Source organism: Puma concolor, chromosome C1, assembly GCF_028749965.1.
Source record: "Puma concolor isolate L17-30 chromosome C1, mPumCon1.1.hap2, whole genome shotgun sequence".
Classification (NCBI taxonomy): Eukaryota; Metazoa; Chordata; class Mammalia; order Carnivora; family Felidae; genus Puma; species Puma concolor.
In genome coordinates, this window is record NC_141674.1 from 106,635,020 (window position 1) to 106,652,095 (window position 17,076).

At 45.4% G+C, this 17,076-nt stretch overlaps 2 protein-coding genes across 6 annotated transcripts in view; one reads left to right on the forward strand and one right to left on the reverse strand.

The window, feature by feature from the left end:
• Nucleotides 1-362: 362 nt before the first annotated feature.
• PSMB4 (proteasome 20S subunit beta 4) lies at nt 363-2,780 on the forward strand. Of its 2 annotated transcripts, XM_025934106.2 has the most exons (7): nt 363-502; nt 753-959; nt 1,236-1,382; nt 1,563-1,644; nt 2,031-2,147; nt 2,356-2,444; nt 2,655-2,780. In XM_025934106.2, the coding sequence occupies exons 1-7, from the start codon at nt 363-365 to the stop codon at nt 2,665-2,667; spliced, it is 795 nt and encodes a 264-aa protein (XP_025789891.1). In that variant the 3' UTR covers nt 2,668-2,780. The 2 variants fall into 2 exon arrangements, with proteins under 2 accessions (XP_025789891.1, XP_086574340.1); XM_086718214.1 differs by lacking the exon at nt 2,655-2,780 and having other exon boundaries at nt 2,356-2,448.
• A 1,433-nt stretch (nt 2,781-4,213) lies between these two features.
• The window catches only part of POGZ (pogo transposable element derived with ZNF domain), a 53,040-nt gene continuing 40,177 nt past the window's right edge, over nt 4,214-17,076 (reverse strand). For all 4 annotated transcript variants that reach the window (XM_086718195.1, XM_086718194.1, XM_086718193.1 and 1 more), the window contains 10 exons: nt 13,643-13,743; nt 12,960-13,106; nt 9,961-10,095; nt 9,674-9,846; nt 9,377-9,517; nt 8,629-8,685; nt 8,328-8,440; nt 8,082-8,106; nt 6,269-7,948; nt 4,214-4,792 (listed from right to left, as the gene is read on the reverse strand). In XM_086718195.1, the coding sequence (XP_086574321.1) occupies nt 6,277-7,948; nt 8,082-8,106; nt 8,328-8,440; nt 8,629-8,685; nt 9,377-9,517; nt 9,674-9,846; nt 9,961-10,095; nt 12,960-13,106; nt 13,643-13,743 (2,564 nt within the window). In that variant the 3' untranslated portion in view covers nt 4,214-4,792; nt 6,269-6,276. The remainder of the gene's footprint in view (nt 4,793-6,268; nt 7,949-8,081; nt 8,107-8,327; nt 8,441-8,628; nt 8,686-9,376; nt 9,518-9,673; nt 9,847-9,960; nt 10,096-12,959; nt 13,107-13,642; nt 13,744-17,076) is intronic.

Genomic DNA, 17,076 nt, shown 5'->3' on the forward strand with positions numbered 1-17,076 from the left:
TTTCATATGGGCTTTTTGATAAAGATACAGAAAAAGGACAAGAGAATTTCTGCCTCCTCGCTCAGGATCAGTGTCTTGAAGTGGTTCCACATACCTACCTCCCAACCAACCTCCCCGACCTTGAATTTGTGCGTCAGAAACTGATCTAGTCCAGACTCTACTGCGCGGCGGCGCCGCGCTGCGACGTCACGCGATTCCACAACTCTGGGTCCCAGCCGTCAACCACAACGAAGGTAGAAGAGCCTTGACCTCATCAACATGGCTACTGGAGGTGGCCGGCAGGAAGAAGGTGTGCCCACAGAGGGATCACTTCCGCTTCCGTTGGCGCAAGCGCTGTCATTTCTTCTGCCACCGTGACTAAGATGGAAGCGTTCTTGGAGTCGCGGTCCAGTCTTTGGGCCGGGGTTCCGGCCCCGGGGCAGTTTTACCGCATCCCGTCCACTCCTGGTGCCTCGGTGGATCCGGCATCCGCTCCCTACGGGGGTCCAATGACGCGCACGCAGTAAGCTCTTGGCGTCCGAGCCTGCGCAGGGGGCGAGACGGTGGGACCTGGTGCGGCGGGCCGGTGCTTAGGGAGCCGGGAAGGCGAGGTGAGGGCCGCAGGGCAAGCGAACAGCGAGGAGCGCGGGGCGGAGAGTCCCGGAGAAGCAAAGGAGGCCTGGAAAATCAGAAGCGGAACCCACTGCGCAGAAGAGGGCTCCGGCTCTTCCAACGTTTCTCCCCTCGCCAGACCTCCCTCTCTCTCTGTGCAGGAACCCCATGGTGACCGGGACCTCGGTCCTCGGCGTTAAGTTTGAGGGCGGAGTGGTGATCGCAGCAGACATGCTGGGCTCCTATGGCTCCTTGGCTCGTTTCCGCAACATCTCTCGCATTATGAGAGTCAACGACAGCACCATGCTGGGTGCTTCCGGAGACTATGCTGATTTCCAGTATTTGAAGCAAGTTCTCGGCCAGATGGTGTAAGTCATCTGGAGAAGAGGGAGTAGATCCCAGGTGGGGAGAGGAACTTACTGTTTTGTTTTTAGAAATCCCCATAGAAGTCATAGAGTGGAGGAGTCTGAGGCTGCAGCAGAGGGCCGGAAAGTTGCTGGGGTTCCGTGGAAGATGAGAGTGTTTACAATACATAGTTTTTGGCGTTAGGGGGGTGTAGAATGAAGAAGATTGTAACTTTTGTGGGGTGGATGGAATTGCCGATTTCCATTCTCCCCCTTTCCTCACAACCAATTCCTTTGAAGGATTGATGAGGAGCTGTTGGGAGATGGACACAGCTATAGTCCCAGAGCTATTCATTCCTGGCTGACCAGAGCCATGTACAGCCGCCGCTCCAAGATGAACCCCCTGTGGAACACCATGGTCATCGGAGGCTATGCTGATGGAGAGAGGTTGATTTGAATACAAATAACTTATTTCCCCACCCACCCAACTACTAATGTCTATGTAGCATCTTCTCTCTCCCCCCTGAGGGAATGCCACTTCTCAGACCCTGTTGTCCCATCCTTCAGCTAAAGTACCTAAGAAAGCCTAAAATGAAATGAGTTCTTTGACCTGTTGTGTCCTGTTAGCTTCCTCGGTTATGTGGACATGCTTGGTGTAGCGTATGAAGCCCCTTCGCTGGCCACTGGTTATGGTGCATACTTGGCTCAGGTATGTAGGGGAGAGGGGTTGGAAGACAAAAGGCGATGGGGGCTTGTGGTTGTCTGCTTGTTCTTCCTGTGAAATTCCAACGTGGACTAGGCTAGGATCCCTACTGCTGGACACGTGGTTTCTTTGTAGTCTGGAGGCTGTATGTCGTACTTAACGTTCCAATGACAGAGTGGTGGCTCAGAGATTCAGTAGACATGTGCAAAGAGGAAATGCCGTAGAACTTGCCCTTCAAGTAGGTCTTAGCACAAGTAAACAGAATTCATTCTGGGGAGGCAGGAGGTGGAATGTCACCTTTTTAACCCATTTATGCTGCTTTTCACACCGTGGAATTGAGACAGGCTGGTATTCAGCCTCTGGTATCTCCCATGTTTTCCCCATTTCCCTAGCCTCTGCTGCGAGAAGTTCTGGAGAAGCAGCCAGTGCTGAGCCAGACCGAGGCCCGAGAGCTGGTGGAACGCTGCATGCGTGTGCTGTACTATCGAGATGCCCGTTCCTATAACCGGGTAAGGAGGGATGTGAATAATAAAGATGACAGGACTCTAACTGGCATGTTCTCGATAGTTGGGATACCTGGGTCTTTGCTTTTGAAGAATGGATTGCCGAATCTCCTATTTTCAGATTAGGGGAAGACTCTCTACTTGACCTTTGAGCAGGTCCCAGGAACTTCAGGTGGGGGTGGGCATTTTTATTGAGAGCTCTGCTTTCTTTCAGTTTCAAATTGCCACCGTCACCGAAAAAGGTGTTGAAATAGAGGGGCCACTGTCTGCAGAGACCAACTGGGAGATTGCTCACATGATCAGGTGATTGACATTAAAATTACAGAAGAAAACATAAGTGGTAGAACAGATGGGAGTCTCCTTGGCTTGCACTAAGCTGGGTTTTTCTGGAGGTCTCCTTCAAAAAACCTCTTTGGAGGGGAGAGGGGTTTGGGTTGGAGGACAGAGTTGCTTTTAGGAATTAATTCCTCCCCCTGTGGCTTCACAATTTTATTATGTTCTCTTCCTTTTTAGTGGCTTTGAATGACATACAGATGCATTATCCAGAACTGAAAGTTGTGCCCTTCTTCTCACTTTGAACTTGGCTGGTTCAAAGGTATACTTTTCTATTGTAAAATAAATAAATCCTTTGAAATGCTGGCTGAGTGGTTTTATTGTCTGACCAGGTCACAGTAAGAGTGAAGCTGCTAATTACTGCCACATGCCATCTGCATTCCTGGTCAGAGAACCCTTTGGCTCTTGGTTCTCATAGCAGATACAGGATTCTCTGCAGGACAGCACAGGAAATCTGCCACGGTCTTCATTTGGGCCTATGCTGAAAACAGCTGTGTAGAAGCCAGGCTTAATTTTTGTGGGATAACAAAGGGCTTAACATTTTTCTTCAACATTTATACCCACCCATGTGCTAGATTCTTAAAGAATTTCTGGTTTAATGTTGGTTGCAAATGTGATTTTAGTTAAAACACTGCTTCAAAGATAGAAATAGTGTCTGGTAAAGCTGCCCCCAGCGGGACCTGACAGCTCAATCCCTCACCTAGGGCCACCTCCTCACCCTTAGTAGAGGAAATACTGAGTAAATTCAGCATTTAACCTAAATGTTTATTGTCCAGATCTACGATCAGAAAACCTCTTAAAGGTCTTATGTGTTCAGGGGCACCTGGGTGGCTTAGTCGTTTAAGCATCCCACTTCAGCTCAGGTCATGATCTTAGGGTTTAAGCTCCCCCTCAGGTGAGCACTGCTTCTCTCCCTCTCTCTCTCTGCCCCTTGCCCCCTTGCCCCCTCTCAAAAATAAAGTATTAGGTGATCATTTAAAAGTTTAGGGGCACCTGGGTGGCTCAGTCAGTTGAGCATCTGACTCTTGATTTCAGTTCAGATTGTGGTCTCAGGGTTCATGAGTTCAAGCCCCAAGTCAGGCTCTGCACTGACTATGGAGCCTGCTTGGGATTCTCCCCTCTTTGCTCCTCTCCTGCTTGTTCACTCACTCACAAACAAGTAAACTTTAAAAAAAAAGTCCTCTAAGTTTAGCCGTGACTCAAATCATTTGGGGCATTAAGCCAAATTCGACTCCCAAAATGGTGTTAAACCAGAATTTTAACGTTTATTTTTTGAGCAAGAGACTGACAAGCATGAATGGGGGAGGGGCAGAGAGAGAGGGAGTAAGATTCTGAAACAGGCTCTAGGCTCTGAGCAGTCAGCATAGAGCCCAATGTGGGACTTGAACCCACGAACCTATGACCTGAGTCAAAGTTGGACGCTTAACTGACTGACCAACCCAAGCGCCCCTAAACCTGAATTTTAAAAATGAACACCCTAGGTGATTCTGATGCACATCCTCTCTAAACTGCTTTGAGAACTAGTATAGGCAGCAAGCTCAAAGTATTTTTTTTTTTTAAACTCCAACTATTCCAGAACTTCAGTAAGGTAAGAGTAGAGGGAGAAATCAAAGTATCTCCATTTTATCCATGTCGCAACAAACTAGTAAATGAAAGTAAAAGGAAATGAGTTTTCTGTCTTCCACATATTCAGTCTCAACACAGAAAGTAGTCAATAAATACTTGTTTATTGATTAAACTGAATTATATAAAAAACAAAAAAAAAAAAACAACAAAAAAAAACTTCCTTCTACTACTAAGCCATGCGGGCGGAATCCACAAAGATAACTTCCTGGCCAAAACCCAGCTGATCCACTGTTGGTCTTATGGTCTTAAAAAAATTACCCATCAGGAAAGTCAAATAATGCAGAGGCCAGGGACCCAGCTCTGCTGAGGCTGGGGCTGCTGCGGAGACTACCAAAGAGGATTCGGTCACTGTAGATAGAGTTGACCATAGTTCTTGAACTTTCTCAAAGGCAAAAGGATGACTTCAAGGTCCATGTTCTGTCAAAATGGCATCAGGCAGAAAGCTGGGGAAGAGCAGGCCAAGAGCAGACGGATCTTCAGTTCACTTTCCAGATGCCACGGGTTCATGAAGCTGGCCAAGCTGTTCATGGGTGGGATCACTCCAGTTCACTATATTATAGTGTGCTGGGGTTAAAAAACCAAAAAATGGAGGTGAGGAGAAAGAGGTGGTAACAAATGTCACACCTGTACCACCAGGCCCATCACATCTTGAGCATGTCCCAGTCTGTGAAAGCCTACTACAATAGGGTTACCTAGGAAAAAAAAACAAACCACATTGTTTATAAATCCATTTCCCCTCATTTTATTAAATGTTCCACTTATGTACACTTTAAAGATGAACCACTGACAAGCCCGTGCAGGCTGTCTCCTTGGCTCCCAGGAGGGACATGTTGCTGAAAGACTTGGGATGGATAGAAGGTGTAGCTGTGGGAGAGCTGGGCTTGGGTTTTTGTTCCTTTTCTCTGTATGTTACACAGTACGTTTCAGTTTATAACCATGAGTACATACAATTAAAAAAAATCCCTCATGCAAACTGTAGAAAAATTTTCTTTCCTTGAAGCTGGCAGTGAAAAATAAAGATTCATGTCTTTTTCTTTGTGCACACCCCTGTGTTTCCTCTTCAGGTCCCCTTCTTCTCTAAGCATTAAGAGAAATGAGGAAAGCCACAGGGTTAAAACAGGATTTCAACAAGTGGTTTGTCTTGTTTTATGAAGTTCAACATGTAACTTCTTGTACAGTTAGCTCCTGGCTTTAGGACATGTGATCTCTTGAACAGGCATGCTGTCCACTTAACATGTTGAAGACCCATACACTGGGAATGGCCTCCACCCTAACACTGTGTGATCACCTCGGTACCTCTTGCTTGCTAATGACACGTGTATGATCCTTTGTCCGGAGTGATGGGGTGAGCATGGGAAGAGGGGCCAAGGATCCCAATGCAAAGAATATTGGTTCTGTCATGTTTTTGTTGGAGGGAAGGTGGTGAGGAAAAACAAATCTAATTCATCATTCTGGATGAGAGGTGGTTTCATGCATTTTTAAAGCCACAAGTTTTTATCTCAGAGTTGCTGTAGAAACCAACATCTCTGGAGAGGAAAGGAAAGAAAGGAGAAGGAAGAGAGTTCAGTGGGATTTTTTTTCCATTTTCATTTTTATATAAAAGTGTTAAGACCACAATGAAAAAAGTTTTTTTTATCCATATATATAATAAACCAGTTTGTGAGCTACATATTTTTGTCTTTCCCATCTTCAGAAATGTTCTCACATTGACAATGGTTGGAAAGCATCATGCCCAAAGACATTGCCACACAGTAAAACAAACAAAAAAAACCCAGATGTACTATGATACAATTGAGGTAAAAGGGGAACAAAAATTTAACATTCGCCCACAAAGAATATTTTTTTCTTTTTCTTGATTTTGTCAGAAAAATACCAAACACAGTGATTTAAGTTTTAAAAAAAAAGTCACGAAAACCGGTTTTTAGCAGAAGTGAACGACCAATGGGCCAGCTCCTTGGCTCAGACGGGATCACCACTGGTATTCCTAATAATCCACAAATCCACAGGGAAGCAGAAGTCAACATTGCGGGGGGAGTGGGGGCATAAAATTAAAAAATATAAACCAAATACCCCACCTGGCATATCCCCTTTTCCCTAAATCCCTCTACCCACCCCCTCACGGTTCCCCTCCCTCCCCCCCCCCCCCACACTCCACACCCACTCCTGACCCCAGCACTCAAATCTCCATCAGATCTAGGTCAGCTTCTTCAAATCCATAAAAGGACTCGGTCTCGCTTTCACCCTCAAAGAGCTGGTGAAGGCTCTCAGGCTCAACTGTCTCTTCAGGAGATGATCTGGGTCGGGGAGTGGAAGCTGAGGGCTCCTCAGACTGTTCCCCACTCAGCTTCAGCTGCTCCTCTAGGGAGGCGATGAGCTCCTCCTGCATGTCAGCGTTTCTAGTGGGTGAGTTAATGTTGCCATCAGGGCCAGGTAGGACACTGGCCACGAGGAAGGACCGCTGCACCAGCTCTGGACAGTTCCCAATGACGCCCAACACCTCAGCCAGCCAGACCAGCACCAGTTGAAGCAGGACATCGGAATCACATGCAGTATCTGCCATTTCCCGAGCCTGCTCCTTCCACTTTTTGTGCAGAAAGTTCTTGATGGTTCGTTTGATGCACACATCTAACGGCTGGATTTTGGAGCTACAGCCCGCCGGGACCACTGCAGGCAAGGTGCTAGAGGCACTTAGCATAGCCAGCACCTCTTCCGACAAGTGAGTGCGATGACAGTCCATCACAAGCATGCCTTTGCTGCGCTGGCACGCTGTGTGCTTCTGCCACACTCGGGCTGACCACAGCTCCATGATCTCGTCATCACTGTAGCCACTCTCCTTCACCTCCAGCAGTATCGAGTCCGGCACGTTAGCAGGCTGATCCATTTGTCCTCGGTAGAAAACCAGGGTGGGGAGGACAGTGCCATCGGCCAGAATGGCCAGCACCATGTCACACCAAGGTTCCCCCGTGCCCACTGTCTGCAGGGCATTCTCCTTTCGGTCATCACTGCTTAGCACCTCTGTATCTAGGAACAAGGAGATCTCATCAATAGCCACAATCATGGACAAGGGTAAGTCCTGGTTGTGAATCTGTCGTTGCACGAATTCAATGAAGAGTCCTGCATTCTCTGCTACATCCTTAGGTAAGGTGTGGGCCACAGCTCGCCGGGCATGGGGGGTCAGGTGGTGCCGGAGCATGAAGCGCACAGCCCACTCATAAGAGATCTTAAACCCTCCCTCCAAAGAACGTCCTATTTTGGTAGCTTTCTGGAACAAGGTCTCCTCATTCACAGGTAGCTGCTGCTCTCGCTGGGTTAGCACCCACTCAGCCAGCTTCTCTTCCGCTTCTAAGCTCAGATATTTGCCCTCCAGATTCTCCCCCTGGGAGGCCTGGAAGCGCCGAAGCCAACGTCGGATCCGTCGCTGTGGATTTCGGAAGTGTTCAGCAGCCTGTTCTGTATTGCAGCACAGGGCAAACAGGACCACTCGAAGCTTCTTCACAGACAGCTGCTCCTTCTTGCCAACTCCACTGCCACTACCACCCCCTGTGGCCTGCTCAGGCTCCTGGATGACCGGGCTACCTTCATCCTGGTCATCCACATTCAGACATTCGGCCCCCTCTGTGGCCAAGGGTGGGAGGGCTAAAAGCTGGGGCTGAGTTGGGGTTGGCGGTGGGGTTGCGGTTGAGGCTGGGGACGGGAGTGCTTGGGCCAAAGGAGGCGGCAGCTCTTCAGGCTCAGCTGGGGTGGCCCCCACAGATTTCACAGTGGCAGTTTTATTAGAGGGGAAGGCAGGAGGAGGATATATATTCTTCAAGCTCCGGTCATGTACTCGGTCACGAGTGTGGCCATGTCTAAAGGGTTAGCAAAGAGAGGAAAAGAAAGCTCAGTTCAACCAGGAAAATGAAATACTACTGGCAGTGATAATAAAAAAAGATGAACCACACTGGAAAGCAGAAACTAAACCATGAAGGGAGTTTCTGTTACCTTGAGTGAGATATCCAAGTGAGTCCTATGGGAAACGGGGCAATAAAAAAAAAAAAAGTTAAACTCAACGAAGAAACAAACCCTCCAGTCTTATATAAACTTCAGGTTGGAATGCTTCCAATTTGGTGATGTCTATCTAAATAGTGGATGAGTCAGGCCAGGTAGAGATGCTCCTGACTCACACAGCAGGACCCGTACCCTTAGCTTTTTTTTCTTGTCCCACTCACCCCCACCTCTACTACTTACCCCGTGGCAGGACGCTGCTGGATCTGTGAGAGGGATTGAATACCAAATGCTTGGCCATGGCATCTCCCACAGAGGTAACAAAGGTACATGAAGTGCAAGCCAGCTTGATTCCACTAAGGAAGAGAATCAAGAGCATACAAAACAAATATAATAGTGACACTGGGAGTAAGTTCTGAGGCTTAATAAAGCGAGTGTCCTTTCTCTTCTCTCTCAAATTAATTCACATGCCCAAGCCCCCACGATAAATGGATTAATGTAAGAACTTGAAAAATTAAGAGTCCATCAGTAAGTTTTCCCTTACCTCACAGAATTTTTAAACAAAGCCAAATACTTGGGGCTCTTGCGTGGAACATGATTGCTGAGAAAGACAAAGAAAAAGTGGCATGAGTTAGGGGCTCTGCTCGCCAGAGGTCAGCAGTCTCTGACAATGCCCCCCAACAAAAGAGATGCCCCTTCAGTCCGTCCTCACTTCAACCTAAGCCAGTTTCCCTGTCATACTAATATTCCCTATTAGTGTGCATAAAAATCACCAGGAGAGCTATTAAAACACACACTCTGATTAAGTGGCCTGGGGGTGAGGGACAGAGGCTGAATTTCTAACAAGCTCCCATCTATTGCTGCTGGTCCCTGGACACACTCAGTAGCAACGTCCTACAAAATTAGAGCACTATCAAAGCCATATGAACATGGGTGTGACCCGGGGCACCAGGGCGGCTCAGTGGGTTGAGCATCTGACTTCAGCCCAGGTCATGATCTTGTGGTTTGTGAATTCGAGCCCTGCTTCCGGCTTTGTGCTGACAGCTCAGAGCCTGGAGCCCGCTTCAGATTCTCTCTCTTTGCCCCTCCCCAGCTTGTGCTCTTTCTCTCTCAGAAATAAACATTAAAAAAAAATTAAAAAACAACAACAACAACAAAAAAACCCCATGGGTTTGACTCTTACTCTGCTAGGAGAGATAGACAAACAGCTCTAAGAGTTGGAAGGAGGGAGTGAAAGGAGTTCTGGAGAATCTGAACTCCCACATAGGATCACTAGTTTAACCGTGACTTACTTGATCATGTGGTTGGCATAGGCTCGAGAGCAGCAGGTGCTATAGCGACACAGAGAGCAGTGAACATAAGTGGGGAAATGATTAGGGAAATCTGGGATCTCAAAGCTGCACTCTAGACATGTCTGTCGGCCCATGACACTCCTGTCAAGAAACAAGGAAAATTCTTGTTATCGTCCCAGGAGTCTTCAGATTGTGGGGGCTGCAGACAACAGATGCTGCTAAGACACTACCAGATTACACTGGCTATAGGAATAGTCGTGCCCACCCGGCCCCCAGCCTCCAGAAGAAGGCACTGACATTTTCCTAACAGCTCTCTTCTGGATGTTGCGCCGGACAGGGGGATAAAGGAAGACAGGCAGAGGGTCTGTTGAGGAGGTCAGTGGTGCTGCCTCCTGCAAGGTGCTGGGAGGTGCATCATTGGAGGAAACAGGAACAGTTCGTGGCTGTCCTCGGGAAGCCCGGATTGTCACCTGTGAGCCAAGGGAAGGAACAATTAGATGCCACCCATGCCGAATCTCAGGATAGTGACAATCTCTATTCCTCCCCTCCTGGATCTATAAAAGAAACACTGACAAGCTCTTTACCTTGGTGCCTGGTTTCAAACCTTCTAGCTGCTTGGGTTTACGGAAGGTTTTATGGTGCTGAAGCTTGTGTTCAATTTTGTCCTTTGCAAAGAGAAACTGCAGCCGGCATTTGTTGCAGTGATAAACATTCCTCTTCTGAAGGGAGAAAAAGAAAGAGCATCCCTTAAAGGTTCCCCCAAAACTTTCTTCCCTGATAAGAAGGTAGATCAATGCTAACAATCATTCTTTCACCCGCTTTCTGTGATTAACTAAAAGAGGAAAAAAGAAATACACAACACGACACCAAAACCTACCACTGAGAATCATCACCTCCCAGGGTCCCAAAGAAAGGCAGACTCAGGCAGGATGTCTAGATGCTCGAACCATCCCTTCCTGACCTGGTTTAATAATGTGGATTAGTGACTAAAGCTTTCCTTGCCCCTGCTTTGTCTTTACAATGTGGACAGTGCTACCTACCTCCAGATATTCTTCTTGTTTTTTTTAAACAGCAATATATGATTAAAAAAAAATCATACTTTTTATTCTGTACTGCTTCATGTTTTAAGTTTGCCTTCCGTCCCTTTGCACAGAAACCATGTGTTACCAGTTTCCTGGGTATTCTTTCATGGACAGTCTATGCACATAACCACGTAACACACACATACATCTGTAATCACCACCTCCCTGTTTGCCCTTTCATTTTCTTAACACAAATGATAGTATTTTTTCCATACCCTGCTGTCTTTCCTTGCACACATCACTGTATACAGATATGCCTCCCTGTGAGACAAGTTTGAGGATCCAGACTGCCTACTCTTAGGTCCTTCAGCAACAGGACCCAGCCCTATAGTCTTCTTCCCAGGGTAGCAAGACTCCATTTCCTGAGTACAAGGGACAATATCCATGCTGCTCTTTGGAAACACCTGCGTGGGGGATTACCAGCAGTCACCCCTGTGTAAACGAGTGTGTGAGCCCAGGAGGGAGCTCACATGTGACAGTGGGAGCACATGTGTGCACACCCAGGCAGGTGCACCCCTCTGGTTCTCCATTTTGTGTCTTCTCTATGCACTTTCACTCTCCTCCTCTAGTGGTTCCTTTCTGGCAACAGTTTAAAATTCCAGCTTAAAAACAAAACACAACAAAAGCAACAACAAATTCTTCCTTGCTAACCTATCTCTTCCCCTGGTTCTGCCACCCTCAGTCCTGAAACTTTTAAAAATAAGTTGTCTCCATTTCCTGACCTCTCCTTCATTCGTCCTGCCCAAGTCTAAATTCCACTTTGCTAACTGACCACACAGCTCCTATGTTGCAAAATTAAAGGTTGGCCTCTTAAGTTTCTATGCTGACATCTTCCTGCAACATTTTGATCACATCCTTTTCTTCAAAACACTTTCCTCCCCTCAGCTTCCTCAACATCAGTCTCTTCTGGTTTTCCTTCTAGGACTATGGTCTTGGCTTTGTAGACAGAGTCTTCGGGGGTTCTAAGCATTCATCTTATTCTCAGTTGGAGGTGAGGGAGCACGGCAACTTCTACATGTAAAATTACTTGATTTATAGGGTGCTTGGGTGTCTCAGTCGGTTAAGCATCCGACTCTTGATTTTGGCTTGGGTCATGATCTCATAGCTCATGAGACTGAGCCCCAAGTTGGGCTGTGCACTGAGCCTGCATAAGATTCTCTCTCTCTTTCTCTCTGCCCTTCCCCCACTTGTGCACACATATGCACTTGCTCTGTCTCAAAAAAAAAAAAAAAAAAAAAGAAAATCACTTGATTTATATAATAATGATTCCTAAGTAGTTTTTCCACGGCCTAGGCTTTTCTCCCAGGCTTCAGACCTGTATATCCAACTCCCTGTTTAATAGACAACTCCAGCTGCTGTCCACAGATACGGCTAACTCAGAATATCCAAACATGTTATCCCCCTCCCACTGCCAACCTTACTTTCTGCAGTGTTTCGATCTCAATAGTCTCACCGTTCGTCCATTTTCCCCAACACAGAATTTTAGGCACTATTCCTAACTTGTTCCTCACTACCTTCACTTCATCCATATCTACACCGTAAGTATCACTTACCTTCTCAGTATCTCTCCACTCTATCCTCTTCTTCCCCTCAAAGCCAGTAGCCACTACCATCACTCACCTAAACTGAAAGAGCCTTTGGCCTGTCCCCCTAACTCTGGTTTCAATCTCCTCCAACAATTCATTCTCCTAATGCAGCCGGTATAATCAGGACTAAAAGTAAATTTGAATATTTCACTCAAGGACTTAGAAAAAATCCTTTTAATGCCTCCGCAATGACTTATAAAGTTTAAACACCTTGGGTGCCTGGGTGGCTCAGTCAGTGAAGCATCTGACTTCAGCTCAGGTCATGAGCTCACAGTTCGTGAGTTTAAGACCCACATCAGGCTCTGTGCTGACAGCTCAGAGCCTGGAGCCTGCTTTGGATTCTTTATCTCCCTCTCTCTCTGTTCCTCCCCCGTTCATGCTCGGTCTCTCTCAAAAATAAATAAAAATGAAAAAAAAAAAAAAAGTTGAAACTGCTTTTCATGCTTACAGGATTCTCCACCACCTGTGTCCTAGCTTCTGACCCCCCCCTTATACCCTACACTTCAACCACATTGAACTTCCTTTAATTCTTTGAACCTCCGTCCTCTCACTCTGTGCTTGGAGGACATTGTTCATCCCACTTCATGTGGCTCACCTTCATCATCCTACAGGTCTCAAATACTCTTCTTCCAGGAAGCCTCAGCAGGCTTGCAGAATAGGTATATGCTGTTCTATAGCCTATACTTCCCCTAACACAACACTCTCCATGCTCTATTGTACTGTTTAACTGTCTTGTTAGCACAAAATTTCTGGCACCTAGCCCAGTGCATGGCATATAATCGAAATCTGATACGAAGTTTTACAAACACATGTGTAGTACCTTCTCTACCAAGATTATCTGCCTAGCTCAGCCCTGGCCTCAGCATCCATAAAATTAAAAAAATGAGAATATGGGAATCGCTTGGTGCCTGGTACCTGGTGCCTCATGTAATGCTGTTGGAATGCATTGCCATTTTTGAAGACCTTCAGGCAATAAGGGCAGAGCAGATGCCGAGTATCCTCATGGATCATCCGAAAATGGACATCTACCTCAGAGTAGAGTGAGGAGCGATATTGACACACCTATGTCACATAAGAGGGAAAATAAGCTAAGAGCGAAGTGAACAACTGAGGCCTTAAAAAAGAAGTAGCAACGAAAATGTCAAAATAAGAGAAAAACTAAGTTCTCCTAAATGTATAGAAATCAAATTATTATTCTTAGTCTGCTATGCAGGGCTGTTTGTGATAAATTCAGCTGTGAATGAAGATAAAAACGGAGAAGGACAAGAAAGTCTGAGAACAAGTCATATTGTGGCTATAAGGAGTAAAGTTTTCCTGGTCCATCTCCAGAGGGCAGCTCAGGAGACACACTTCCACAGCATGTGTGTATGTTCTCTGATGGGTTCCCTGGCTGGGTGCCTGCACATGTTCCTTTGATGTTTTTCTCTGGCACAGAAAATCCTGAAACAGGACCTATGTTTATTTTATTTCTTCTGGATCTCCCCAGTGTCCCTAAAACTGAGTGTGTACAGGAGGTACTCAGCAATGTTCATTAGTGAATTCTCTGTATTTAGCCTGAGAGCAAGGTGGCTAAGGCTCCCTAGAGAAAGAGGCAATACCTGGCAGACATAAGGCATCTCTCCAGGCTTATGAGTATCCTTCATATGCTGGAGAAATAGTGGCTCACTCTCAAACGCCCACTCACAGATCTTGCACTTGGCTGTAAGAAGAAAAATAATCAATAAATCCACCTGAAAATAAGACCAAAGTCCCGCTGACTCATAATCTTTATTTTCTCTGACTTCTCTATCTTCATTTTCAATAATCAGTAAAATCACTGAGTTTCTTCTTTCTTTAAAATGGTTGTCTTAATGTCTGTGTTGCTGATGACAAAATTTTATGTCTCTAGTTCAGAGTTTTTACCAAAGTCCTGTTTGAACTATCTACAAAACATTTTTAATTGGCTATTCTGCCACCAATTCTAACTTAATTCAGCCTCCTCTTCCTGATTTGTTTCCCTTCTCACTTCCCTACCTCCTCCTGCACTTAGGCACTGTCTCTGAGTCTAAACACCTGTGTTCTGCCACCATTATTTCACAATGCATCAAGGAATGGTCATTTTGCTATTCTCAAAGACAAAAACTTGGTAGAAACCCACAGGATTTTCTACTACTAATCAGCTGGCTTCCGAATATCTCGTATCTCTCTCCAATAAACAGTGTCTATGCTTTACATACCATTGCCAAGTGAATTCTCCTAGAATACTACACTACTTCATTTCTCTGCTCAAGAATAGACACTATCTCCACAAACATTCACCAGACATCTACTGAATGAGTATAAGAATTGATCCTTAAAAGACCGACAATCATGAACAGAAGTTCTTGCCTTGTTACGAGTTGTTGAGATCATTAAACTTTGAAATTAGTCATTCTGTCAACCTTATAACGCTGCAATTGTGAATTTTTATCAAAAATATCAAAAAAATTCAGAATTGCTATGTATTTTGAATTAAACAGACAAAATTATTTGTTTTTCTTACTGTCACTGGAATTATTTTCAAGTTTTTGCAAATATGGAAATAGTAAATTTGAAGCTTTAATCATTTACTGGACAATGTCCAGCACCTGCTTGCCCCAAATAGTGAAACTGAAATAGTTCTTTAAAGTAAACTAACAAGGGGGCAGCTGGGCGGTTGAGCATCCAACTCTTGATTCTGGTTCAGGTCGTGAACCCAGGGTTGTGGGATGGAGCCCTGCATCGGGCTCTGTGCTGAATGTGCAACCTGCTTAAGATTCTTTCCCTCCCTCCCTCCCTCTCTCTCTCTCCCCTCCCCCCCAAACCCCGCTCTTCTCCCTAGCTTGCACACTCTCTCAAATGAATAAAAATTAAAACAAAACAAAACAAAACCAGGTGTTATTAATCTGGGGTCCATGGAGGAGGCCTCAGGGAACTTCAGTATCCCCTGAAATTTTTCCAAGAGTACAATGTTTATTTTTCTGAAAAAGCATTCACAAGTTTGTGTTTATCTCAAAGGGGTATGACAACCCATTTAGAAGTACTGCCTAAAGACTCGTTAGGTGCTACAAGGACAAAATAAGTAAAAAATTCTGTCTAAAAGGATGGAGAGAAGCTGTGAGCTACATAAGCTGAATGCTATAAGAAATGCCAGCAGAGGGTCCAAGAGTAGAATGGAAAACAGCACACAGGTATGGAAGGTACGTGACAGGTTTGTGGAACAGTAACTAGTGGCAAGACAATGTTTTCTCCTGTGTTTTTGTCCTTCACCTCTTAATTCAAATCGCTTGTCCATGAGTTACTTTTTTTTCTAGCAACTACTGGTGCTTTCCAACCTTCTGTCCTAGGCTTTCTTATTCTGTGTTTTCCCTAGGCAATCTCATTCAACCTTGAAGGCTCCTCCCAAAACCTATACATCAGCTCTCTTGGTATAGCTGTCACACATCATCAATAATAACATTTATTAAGCAGTTTCTTTTTTTAAAAAAAAATTTTTTTTTCAACGTTTATTTATTTTTGGGACAGAGAGAGACAGAGCATGAACGGGGGAGGGGCAGAGAGAGAGGGAGACACAGAATCAGAAACAGGCTCCAGGCTCCGAGCCATCAGCCCAGAGCCCGACGTGGGGCTCGAACTCACGGACCGCGAGATCGTGACCTGGCTGAAGTCGGACGCTTAACCGACTGCGCCACCCAGGCGCCCCAGCAGTTTCTAACACATAAACACCATGCTAAGATTTAATCTCATACCAAGAATACCAGGGAGATAAAAACCTATGCCATCAGTGAATTTAAGAGGTCTCTATTCACCATCCACATCTGTTCTAGTTCTACATTGGAGGTGGTATAGAAAAAAATCTGAGAGAGAATTAACTGATTTTGCAAAGCAGCCATCCTAACACGGTCCCTTCCAGTACCATTACACTCATGTCTTTAATACCCAACACAGTCTCTTACTTTGAGAAGATAGGAGTGAGCTACTATAGCTTCTGCTTCCTGTTCTCCAAATTTTGAAATAAAGGATAGAGACCTTATACCTTTCTAAGGCTCAGCCAACCTCACCATTCCATATATTCTAAGACCTTATCAAGCAATCAGTTCCCTCTTTGTAGTGTCTTTTTCCACACAGGATCCTCCCCTGACATCTGACCATGGTTAAGTTGCCTGAAGCATCCTTCCCTCAATTCGACCTCTTCCTCAGTCTACTGCCCTTAAACAAGTGTTTAAACAAAATATAATGCTATTAAGATTATACTGTTACTGTAAGTAAGTGTAATGATTCATTGATGTTTTGGGGACAATTCAGGAAATTTGAAAATGGACTAGGTATTAGATGATATTAAGGATATATGGTGCGCCTGGGTGGCACCAGTCAGTGCCAGTCGGTTGAGCATCCAACTTCGGCTCAGGTCATGATCTTGAAGTTTGTGAGTTCGAGCCCCACATGGGGCTTTGTGCTGATAGTGCAGAGCCTACTTGGGATCCTCTGGCTCTCTCTCTCTCTCTCTGCCTTTCCCCCACATATACTCTCTCTCAAAGGCTGTATATTGAAATAGGTATTTTTTAGAGATACATACTAAAGCTTTTGAGAGTGAAATGTCATTATGTCTATAATTTAAAAATACTTCAGAAAGGGTGCCTGGGTGGCACAGTCAGTTAAGCGTTCAACTCTTGGTTTTGGGTCGGTCATGATCTCAGTTTGTGAGTTCAAGCCCCACATCAGGCTCTGCTGACAGTGAGGAGCCTGCTTGGGATTTTCTCTCTTTCCCTCTCTTTGCTCCTCCCACTCTCTAATTAAATAAATAAACCTTTAAAAAAATAAAAACACTTCAGAAAACACCTTCAGAAAACAAAAGGAAACATTTTTTCAAAATTAAAAAGAAAGCAATGGGTCCCAAAATATGAACGTTAAAAAATAAGCTACTTTTGGGGTGCCTGGGTGTCTCAGTCAGTCGGTTAAGTGTCCAACTTCGGCTCAGGTCAGGATCTCACTTGTTCCTGAGTTTGAGCCCCGCATCGGGCACTGTGCTGACAAC

What these genes read in the sequence shown, in the direction of transcription:
- PSMB4 (XM_025934106.2), top strand. Translation starts at nt 363, where the DNA reads ATGGAAGCGTTCTTGGAGTCGCGGTCCAGTCTTTGGGCCGGGGTTCCG. An exon ending in GGTCCAATGACGCGCACGCA is followed by an intron (nt 503 to 752) that starts GTAAGCTCTTGG and finishes CTCTCTGTGCAG; the next exon opens with GAACCCCATGGTGACCGGGA. An exon ending in ATGGTGCATACTTGGCTCAG is followed by an intron (nt 1,645 to 2,030) that starts GTATGTAGGGGA and finishes CCATTTCCCTAG; the next exon opens with CCTCTGCTGCGAGAAGTTCT.